This window comes from Primulina eburnea, chromosome 18, assembly GCF_022965805.1.
Source record: "Primulina eburnea isolate SZY01 chromosome 18, ASM2296580v1, whole genome shotgun sequence".
Taxonomy (NCBI): domain Eukaryota; kingdom Viridiplantae; phylum Streptophyta; class Magnoliopsida; order Lamiales; family Gesneriaceae; genus Primulina; species Primulina eburnea.
Genome location: NC_133118.1, coordinates 32354569 through 32365879, shown reverse-complemented (window position 1 = coordinate 32365879; position 11311 = coordinate 32354569). Strand labels below are relative to the sequence as shown.

The following is an 11311-nucleotide window of genomic DNA, read 5'->3' as shown; positions in this document are numbered from 1 at the left end:
TTAAATTTAAGATATCATGGATTTACTTTTGACATTTACCAAAAAAAACTTCATAGACTTAAAAATATCATTTCATCTTATTAATTTATAGTCTTCTTCTATTATTTTCAATACGAGACTCTGATTAAATTTCATCTTTGCCTTTGATATCTTTGCTATCTCAGCTTGAGATTTCTCTAAAATCTGCTCTCGCAACTTCCTCCTCTCTTTTTTGTACTGGTTTCCAAACGGTTCCGGCCCTGAGTAACATTATTGGGTATAAAATATATGCTGGATTGTATTTTTTTTATTTTTTATTGAACTCATTTTCATTCCACATAACAAATCATCATATGGTATATGTTTACTATTATGTATAATTAATACTTACTATAATATAAATATATACCATTGAAATCAATGTTCTTAATTAATACTTGATATATTAATGTAAATATATACCATTAAAATTAATATTTAAGAGCTGTTGTGATCTGGGAACTCAATTTTCCCATCAATTCTTCCAGGCCCAGGTAGATCTAGCTTGGTCCAGAATGTCAAATTCTTTTGGTAGCCATGGATACCTGTATAGATATCATACATGAAACCACGATATTTTCAAAGCAGAACCAAAAGGAAATTAAACATTATACTATTTGAATACTACGCCACTGAAAACAGAAGATTATCTTGGCATAAAAAATCATATGAACAAATGGAGAGCCACTTCATAAAATCACGAATAAACAACATTAGATGAAACAAACCTGACCATCACAAAGCTCTCTCACCATCATGGAGCTTTCTCCTCTGTACTTCTGAACTAATTCTGACACCGAAACTCAGATAAAAGTGCAGTCAATACGGTGAGCCACTGCCCTTGCAAGAAGAGTTTTCTACCTGTGCCAGGAGGTCCATATAGCAAGACTCCCTTCACATGAAAAAGTTAACAAGTTCATGAATGCTTTCAAATTTTCAAAGAATGACTGCCACCCATTTCTGCGTACCTTTGGCTGAGCAATTCCAAGACACTCAAACATTTCAGAATGCTTGATATGAAGTTCAATCACCTATTAAAAAAGATGCCATATGTTAAACTAGGTGTAATATGCAACACAACTACACGAAATCTGGTGAGAAAACTAAAAAGAGCAAATTCAAAATATACCAGCTCTCGACTGTTAAGACCTAGTTTGGTCATCAATAGCTAGATGTTTTCTAAAAGCCAATAAATAATAACCAGGGATGTGTGGCATGCTCCCTTCATAGCACCGCTGAGTTCCCATACAATAAATAATCACTCTTCGACTCCCAATTCACACCCAGAAGATTTTCATTGCCTTCGCAGGATACTGCAGTTCTTCCTAAGAGATGTATCGAAGCTAAAGATGATACACCACCTTAGCTTTAAAGCTTACAGAAACATAACACATAAACTAATACTTCTCATGGAGATCAAATTAATATGATTTGAATTTTGTGCATCAGACGTTAAATGATGAAACTGAGAAATTCAACTGAACAAAATGACAACCAAAGCAAGATACTAGCAATGTGAAAACGCATGTTAGCATATCCTCAACACAAAAGAACAAAAATTCCAAAATATGGACCTCCTTTCTCTCTTTAATTTGCTGGTCAAGACCACCAATCATGTCGCAAGTAGAGTCTGTAACCTTTTAAACTTCCATACGATTCACCAGTGGATCAACTTTACATGGCAAAACCAAGTGGAGCACATATATATCATTACGTTAAGCAACCCTTGTTGATGGTCTTAGTGATGTCAATGCTCTCGTCGATGTCAGCAACATACTTCCCCTTGGGATGAATATAGACATAAAATAGAACAAAAAGACAGAATATAATATCCATTTGGGAAATAAAGAAGACAATACATGGCATTGCTTTGTAACTAAATTTGAATATTCTGAAGTAGATATCCGCAAGAAAAAAACTTCTAGGAACTGGAGACACGAACAAAATTCAGTAACTGAAACAGAAATAGTTAGCCATCTTTTATCTTCATAAAGGTAACAAATAGGCAACCTCCCTTCAACCTCAAGTGTCATAATTGAGAGGCATTCAGTGGTCTCTCCCTTACCATTTTGAATTAAACTGTATAAATTTGGATTGAAAACTACACCTTTGACAAAAGATTTCTGAAACAAAAAAGAATAAAAAAGGGGCGAGAATGGGGTATAGCAATTTCCAGATTCACCAAGGTACAAAGCTGAACACCATTTTTTTGACAGGCTATCCAGTCAAGATGAGAAATGATAAATGCCTTTAGGATGAACTATGATGCAAAAAGGAAACCAGACTTAAAAGTCGAATAAATGAACAGGAATAATTCTGTCATGTTCTCAGTTCATCACAAAGTAAAAATATTAGAACTGGGCAAAGCGAAATGAAAGGATCTTTGATGTTAACAGAATAAATAATCACAAACCTTGACAAGGACCTTTGACTTCCCATGACTTTGACAACTTCGGCAACATAGGATCCAGGCTCCTGAAGGATCTGCAACTCTTCCTTCAGTGATCGCGCATAACATCAAATAATTGGCACCAAGAAAGTTAAAAATCCGTAATCTTATTTTATCCATTGCATTAATTACATGAATTCCAGGTCTATGATTCAACATCAACTCAGGACATGAAGAACAATACAACAACTAACTATCAATTAAAAAATATAGACACAATAATATACTCAGAGAGACATATACAGGCCAAAAAAAGCTTTCGGAAATGGATTTATTACATTCTCAGCATTCAACATTATAGTACAAGATGAATACCTCTCCCATTCATGAGATAAGCAAAGTGTTAAAATCTCCGTTAATTTCAAAATTCCAGCTTGAGATGATTACTTATTTCATCTGGCTCATCCTCAATTTTATTCAAAGATCCTTCCTATTCCTCGCTGACAGCTGACAGGGCCCATACCCTAAATAAATTGCTAGAATCATTCACTTACCACCACCCCATATCAACATGGGATGGGACCTGTGCACATTCTAGTATTCTATTCCATATGCATAAAACTGAAGTAAATAGACTCAGCTAAACAAAAGCAACTTCTCCACGAAATTATATTAACAAGATAATGTCCAGACGACTCAACAATTCACATATAAAATAACCAAAAGAAACCCTGTAAATCATTACCGAGTTATAATTCCATAAACTCATAACTTTCAATGAAGTAAATACAAGTTCTTTCCCCTTTAAAAAATACAAGTTCTTTCCAACTTCTAGGGTTTTAGCGATAAGCAGAACAGTTAAAGCACAAGTCTTCATCGAATTCTGCAGAGGAAAACCTAGGGAATTAATTTATTGGATACAGATGCATCAAACACTGTCATTCTCAGCAGACATGTTGTATTCTTCGTCGTCACCTTTTCGTATCTTTGCTATCTCAGCTTGAGATTTCTCTAATATCCGCCTCTTCTGCAATTCCAAGTCTCTATGGAAGTCCATCCTCATTTTTTCGAGTTCTAGCATTCGCTCTCTCTTACTGTTCTCAATCTTTTCGTATATCCCAACAAATTTTTGAATAGAATCAGCGAGCCGTTTAAATGAAGATGCACGGCGGCCCTTGATTTGTGATTTCTTAACTTTCTTGGGAGGAACTGATTCAGTAGATATTGAATTATCTGGACTATCCCTTGTTTCATGCAAACCATTTGAGTAATTCAGATGATCTTTAAGGTGCTCTCCTGAATCTACTGCACTCAAATGCCCTGCTTTCTGAGGGATTGATGATAATAGCAAATCCATCTTCTTATAGCAAGCCCATTTACTGGTGGATTCCCCTGTCTCTCCCAGCTTCATTTTCTCCTTTTTGTACTTCTTCTTCAAGGTATCCAAACGGTTGCGGCACTGAGTGTCCGTTCTTTCAATCTTCGACTCCTGAGACACCTTCTCTGCAACTTCTTGCCACTCTTCAGACCGGAGACTCTTTCTGCCTTGTTTGAGAAATCTCTCTCCCCAAGCATCAAGCAAAATAAAAGTCTCGTGCTCGGTCCAATCTGTGAGCGGATTACGTCCACCATATGATGGTTTCAGAATCAGAGCAGCAGCAGATGGCAAAGCCTGCGCTCGAGGGGCAAATTCGTAATTTGACAACGTTTTCAGCTTCCTCTTCTTTGGATGCCTCTGTAAATCATCAAAATCATCATCTTCGTCGCCATCCTCATTCAAATCGCCATAGTCATCCTCTCCTATCCTTAAAACACCCTTTCCTTCATCGTCATCATCGTCTTCTTCTTCATCCTCCTCGGCCTTATCCTCAACTTCATCATCAATATCCTCATTGGCACCATCATCATCATTGTCACCATCTTCAGTAAACTGGTTACCAACATTTTGTGCAGAATTCTCATCTTCGAGAGAAAAGCTTTGGCGCTTCGTGCCATAAGGACTGGAAGGGTAACTTGAATCAACATCATCATCCATTATGCATGCTCCCGAGAAGAACACAAAAAAATTACTATAACTTCTTTGATCAACAATATCCAATTTCCTAACAAACAATATCAATGTCAGGTCAGATAAAATATCAGTCACCCACATGAATACCCAATACAGGTCAGATCATTATTGGTAAACTACACAACACCAAAATCAAACTGAAAGATAATGTTTTGGATCCAAATAATTTACTCCCCCATCACCAAACTTATACTTGCTCTTTCAATTAAAAATAATGTAACTGTCATAACTGAAAAACCAGGTGAAAATTATCTTGTGTATCTAGGGATAACTCGATTTTTTGCAAAAATGGAAAAATTCACATGTAAACTTTTTTAAAAAATTTACTTGAGGAATCCACTGATCAAGAAAAATATAGAGCATTAAAGTATAAAAGCTAATCTAAAATCATATTCAAGAAAATGGGCAAAATGGGCACTCCGTAATACAACACAAGGCCAAGAAAATTAAATAATCCCCAAACACTCCGCAATCACACTTCAAATCGAATCTTTACCCACACAACCACCTTAAATTCCAGCATACAAAAAACCCATTAAAAATCTTACCTGAAAGTAACTATTTTATCCCCCGGGCATGCCTTCAAGATTCAAGCATCCAAGAAAATCATTACACCAACACCCAAACAAGAAAATTAAGCACACAAAAGTCCACCACAGAGATCATGAACAACAAAAGAATGCCCATTTCGCGTGATTGCCATCAATTAGTTACGAAAACTATATGTTGGGCAAGAGAAAGTAGACACACGCTCATCTTTCGGTGGCGGAATAGCTGAGGATGTGTGAATGTAAATTACGCTGGTCTTCACTGATTCTGACGGCAGCTCACCCAACTTTAGGCCCACAAAGCTCACCCAACTTTAGGCCCACAATTAGAAATCTTGCGTTACGGCCCAGAGGAGGTAACCTCCATCGTTCTTCTACACACAATATAAACGAAAATAATAATAATAATAAACAAAAAATTTACAAATATTTTGGATATATCTCTTATAAATTTATACCAAGCGTAACATATTGATTGTGTCTAAAAGTTATTGTATCTTTTAAACAAGACAAAAAACTCACAACGATCTGAAGATTCTCGTTACATCGAAAATAAAATATGGTATTTCCATTATCATCAATAATTGTTTGGTATTTATTACAAAATGTTAGATTCGAGAATCAATACATATCTATAATATATTTGTATAATATGAACGTCATTTATTCACGTTATGTATGTTATACTAACATATATTTTTGTTACTAGTAGGTGAGCATTTAACCATTTATATATACAACAAATAACTCAAATATATACATTTGAGTTTTGCCATTATTTACAAAAAGAATATCATTCGACGGAATCTATAATTTAACATCAAATCTAATATTAAATTTGACATATCAGAAAGGATTTATTCTTCTTCTTTTTTCCTCTATTTTTCCTCGAGTAGGTCTTTTGTAAGATGATCTTACGGATCTTTATCTGTGATACTCTTAGCATAAAAAGTAATATTTTTTCATGGATGATCCAAATAAAACATCTGTCTCATGAAATTGATTCATGATACTGTCTCACGAAAGTTTTGTGTTTTTCCCGCCTAAGTATGATAACGTGGAGGAGTGGACTTGTAGTACTTGCTATAAAAGGAGTCCCTATTTGCACTATTTCATGTGTTCTTTCCTTGTGTAAAAACAAAAAGGAAAGAAAAACTTATTAATATGCCAATCTGAAGGGCAATTCGGTCTTTCTATTCCCAACACATACTGTAAGTTAAAATATTATAAATGAAAAATTTAAATCCAAACCGGATTGGAATCAGTGGGGTTATGGTGGCAACGTGCTTTTTCTTATCACCAGAAATCAAGAAAACGTGAAAAAGATAGCCATGGGATTCCTGATAGCCCCGTCTTGCTTCCTGTACCCGTCTCCACTTTGCTATTCTGTTTGCACTGGGACTTCATCTTCATGTTCTTTGCAGCATTCCTTCTTGATTTCTTGCCCGAGAAATGGTCTCAGTTGGAGAAAGAACAGAACCGCTGTGGCTTGTGTGCAGAAAGAAAATTCGGGAGATGGTGACTTTTGCGGAAGGAGAGGGATTTTGTTGATGGGTTTTGGATTAATTCCGTTTCTTAGCATGAGGGCTGGGGCTCTTGATGGGCTAGCTGCAGGTTAGTTGGGTTCAAGCAATGATTTTTCCTCTTCTTGTATATTGTGGTTATGGTTTGAATATGATTTTCTATAGTTTTGGCCTTGCATCAATTGTGCATAGAAATTTTTTGGTTTATATTAATTGTTGACTTTATTAAAGATCAGCACAATAGGTTAATTCCAAGCCTGATACTTTTGCTTCCATTTTTAAATTTTAATGTAGCTCTTCATACACGTCTGGCTTGAGGAATAAAATGTTCGTTTTTCATATATTGTTTTGACTAAATGCTGAAGTTTCGTTACCAATTGGGAATGGTTTTTATGACGAGTCCCGCTTTCATTCAACTGGTTTGTGGTTACTATGAAAATACTCCTTTTTGTTTAGTCTGGTGGCAGTGAGACTAGGGGAACTTGGTACATGTAGCTCCTTGCATTTTGAGTCTTGAATTGTTTCCACGACTATATACCCAATGTCTTGAACAAACATATAAACGACTGTGACGGAAAGTTGAGAGGTGGGATAAGTGTGACTTCACTATGATCCAGTTGCAAATGATTAACTTCCTCAAGGTGTTCATGACATGACAACCAGATGTTAGGAAAATGATGAAAATTTCATGAGTGGGCACTTCCCGAAGCAGTTTATAATTTTCTGATATTTGCCGTGGCTGGGGATTTGACATGCACAGGGCTGTTGCTTAGTTTATGTGCTAGATGATTTGACTCGGTCCAAAGAATAATGATAAAGTATGGGTTTGTGTAAATCTTAGCTCTGTGGAATGCTTCTGAACTAGCTTTAGCATCATATTGGATTAGGAAAATCTTATTTGTTGCTTCTCTTTTGTGATAATGAGAAATGTATAGCAGTTTCAAGTAACAGGTTTTCTGCTTGTGATGATCTCGTGTTGTTAAGAAGAGGTTCTCTCTTCGCACCATTAAAACCTTCTTTTTACTCTCACTTGTACACAAATCTAGTCTGTTATGGTTAATCCGTATGATAAATTCGAGCAAACTTGTTTCGTTGTTAGTTGGAGATCGAAATAAATTGTAATATGTTCTATTTGATTTATTATCACTTTGTTTCATGGTGAACACTTCGTCAAATACCTGTCTTTACCTCATTTTTTTACATGATGATTTGGCTCTGTTAAAGGTTTCATGTCTCTCATCTGATTTTCATAGGAAATTTTGTAGATCTCACCCTTTGTATACAATTAAAGAATCAATAATAATGGACAATGCAACATGAGAAGATAAAATGGAATTTCTCAGGGGGCATTAATCACCAACTGTGCTGCAACTAAATATAATGAACCCTTCTATGCAAACACTATTAGAACTCAGCCTATGAAGGTCAGCTGTTGAGCAAGACAAATATGAGAAACCTGAAGCAGTAAGTGCAAAAGTTAAACTGAATAAAACCTACAACCTAAATGGATTCCCTCGTTCTTGTGTGATTTATTGTTGATTGACATGCAAGTGGTAAAGTTTATAAGAAAATTCACAAATTTTTAGTTGCCTATCAATGCCTAACACTATCCATTTCATACACGATTCTCCAAGATGGTGGTGAAAATTTTGATTTGTTCGATTGATGCATATCTTGATGGGCTTTTGCTAAATTGTGTTTTTTTGTTTTGTTTCAGTAAATACTGAAATGAGAACGGAAGAGTTGATGCAAGTAGCTGAGGTCTGCATCTCTGCTCAATATAATATGGAAACATTTATTTAAGTACTGGTTTGTGTTTCAAAGGTTGTCTCTATTGTATATAATTCTCCAGTTCATATATTGAAGTGAATGTTTCTTGTGTCCCAGCAGTCAGTGCAGGCAAACACTTCCACTACCTCAACATTTTCACTTTTCAATGTTGTTGGAGTAATGGCGTCAGGTGTACTTGGTGCTCTCTATGCATCAACAAAGAAGGAAAAGGCTGGTTTGGATGCAACCATAGAATCTGTGAGCCATTTCAATGAACTTTATCTTATTTTTTGATTATTTGGAAATGCTTTTTGAATGGATTTATTTGAATTCTTAACAAGTGCATATAGAGGGAGTGGTACTTGATTTTTGTTTCCTGTTTCTGATTAACAGCAGTTCAGCTTACTTAGTTAATGGTACAAAAAGGGAAAAGAATCACATTTTAATTGACCAAAGTATTTAAAATGAATAATTTTTTTGCAGAGTTAAACAAATTGCATTCACCTACACCGGGTGGTGTAGGATCAAGTGCCTACCTATGTTTCAGAATCTATACTTAATAACGTTATAATTTGAATATTTTAAGTTGTACAGCTGCCAAAGAACCTTGTTTCGATCATTGTGCAACATGAGAGGCCACACTTTACAGTGGCTGTAATTATAACTTGCCAACAAAGTCCTTAACTATTTGCGTTTTTGGAATCAGTTGGTAGTGGAATTTAATATTTTTTGCTTATGAGTTATGTCTTGTCTTCTTGAATGGACAGGTGAATATTAAACTGAAAGAAAAGGAATCTACCATCATTTCCCTGGAGAAAAAAATCGACTCAAAGATTTTGAATGAGAAAGAAGTTCACAGAAAGGAACTTGCTAAAGCAAGCGAAGCACAACAATCTTTAGTTAATCGGTTGAAAGTTGCAGATGGTACCATTACAAGCCTTGGACAAGAGTTGCAAAAAGAGAGAAGATTAATTGAAGAGCTGGTTACGAAGGTCAAGAGTCTTGAACAAAACCTCATTAACTTGGTAAACGAGAAAAAGGAACTGCAAGAACAGTTGAAGGAGAAGCTGGATTCTGTGGCAGTCTTGGAAGATAGGATGATCTTGCTTTCTTCAGAAATTACTGAAAAGGAAGATAATCTCCGGAATCTTAATTCTAACATTGCCGAAAAGGAACGCGACTTCGAGCAACTGAGCTCTGTATACCAACAATCCCAGGATCGGGTTAGTGGTTTAATTTCAGAGCTACAACAATTGAAAGTCATGCTCTCGGAAAATGAAAATGAGCTGGAGTTGAAGAATTCGGAACTCAAGAATATGAATGCAGAATTATCTTCTTTGGTGGCTGAGAGGGACGAATCCAGTAAAAGGCTTGATGCTATCGTAAAGGAGTTTAATGAATATAAATCCTCCTCAGAAAAAAAGACTGCTTCAGATCGTAAGATTTTGGGAGATCGAGAAAAGAAGATTCAACAGATTGAGGAACAGCTTAAGGTTGCGCTGGATGAAGCAAACAAAAATGAAGCTCTAGTTGCTGATTTGACTCAAGAAAAAGAGAATATAAGAGAAACGTTGAATGTTGAATTGAAAAATGTGAAGAGTCTTGAACAGGAACTCGAGATTACACAGGAAACTCTGGAGAAATCAAGAAATGAAGCTTCTGATCTGAAAAAACAACTGCAGCAGTCAAGAAACTTGTGCTCGAAGTTCGAAGCAGAGCTGTCAAAGGTTCAGGCCGAGTTGACAGAAGCTAGAGAATCCTACAAGAAGGATACTGAAAAACTGCTAACTGTGTCCCAAGAATTGGCTGCATCAGAACGAAAGTTGCCAACGTAAGGAAAGATCTTGCTGATTCCAACAAGAAAGCTGAAACTGCAGCTGAGGATCTAGAGAAAGAAAGGAAACTAGTGTCTTCTTTAAACAAAGAGTTGAAGATTCTGCAGACTGAAATTTCAAGAAGCAAAGAATCGCGAAAAAGTCTTGAGACTGATTTAGAAGAGGTTACTAAAACACTTGAGGAGATGAATCGGAATGAATCAACTCTTTCGAAGGATCTTGAGTTGTCCAAGTCAAGGATTTCGAGTTTGGAATATGAAAAAGATGCAGTCTACAAGTCCCTTGAAGAGCAAAAACAGGCTTCTTTAGAAGATCGCGAAAACTTGGAAGATGCCCATAACATGGTGATGAAGCTTGGAAAAGAAAGGGAGAGTTTGGAAAAGAGAGGAAGGAAACTAGAAGAGGAATTGGCATCTGCCAAAGGCGAAATTCTACGGCTAAGGAGCCAAAGCCAAATAAACTCAACCAAAACTGAGGTGAATAATCAGCACCAGCATAAAGTTGAAGTGGGAGGCACAACTGCTGCTCCCAAGAAGAAAGTCACTCGGCGGAGAAATGTTACACCACAACAAGAAGAATTATAATCAACTTTGCATCAAATGCAAGGTCTACGTTCTCCTTCGTCCTTGGTCGTCTGTAATCGCGAAATTCCCTGCCAACTATTTTTGGCCTTCCTCATCCTGAAAAGTGCAGTCGTTGAAATTAGAAGGATATCCGTCTCTTGTTGTATCTATTGTGAAATGAGCATATTTGATTATTCACGAAAAAGTTAGATCTTTGCAGTTTGGCTTAAGCTGCGATGATTATATTTTTTGCCGCGGAACACATTCCAACTTTATTTTTTTAGTATAAATAAATACACAAAATTGTTGGATTTCTTTTTTCCTCACAATTTTATTACCAATTCGAATGGTTGATAAAATATTAATCTATTGTTTAATAATTTATTTGTTGAGTAGGTCTTTTGTGAGACGATCTCACGAATCTTTATCTGTGAGACATGTCAATCCTACCGATATTCACAATAAAAAGTAATTCTTTTAACACAAAAAATAATATTTTCTAATGGATGATCCAAATAAGATATTCGTCTCACAAAATACGACATGTGAGACTCTAACACAAATTTTGTCTTATTTGTTATATGTAAAAATTAA

The 11311-nt window shown here is 35.9% G+C and overlaps 2 protein-coding genes across 2 annotated transcripts; one reads left to right on the top strand and one right to left on the bottom strand.

Annotated features, from left to right (window-relative positions):
* Nucleotides 1-3048: 3048 nt before the first annotated feature.
* Nucleotides 3049-5371, bottom strand: LOC140820025 (trihelix transcription factor ENAP2-like). Its single transcript, XM_073180322.1, has 2 exons — nucleotides 5027-5371; nucleotides 3049-4509 (listed from the first exon to the last, which is right to left on the bottom strand). Exon 2 carries the CDS (start codon nucleotides 4440-4442, stop codon nucleotides 3336-3338), a length of 1107 nt encoding a protein of 368 aa, XP_073036423.1. The 5' UTR covers nucleotides 4443-4509; nucleotides 5027-5371; the 3' UTR covers nucleotides 3049-3335.
* A 915-nt stretch (nucleotides 5372-6286) lies between these two features.
* Nucleotides 6287-11038, top strand: LOC140820020 (MAR-binding filament-like protein 1-1). Its single transcript, XM_073180318.1, is given in 5 exon segments — nucleotides 6287-6640; nucleotides 8267-8310; nucleotides 8437-8577; nucleotides 9087-10146; nucleotides 10149-11038. Coding segments are annotated over 5 exon segments (2118 nt in total). The 5' UTR covers nucleotides 6287-6357; the 3' UTR covers nucleotides 10739-11038.
* Nucleotides 11039-11311: the final 273 nt, after the last annotated feature.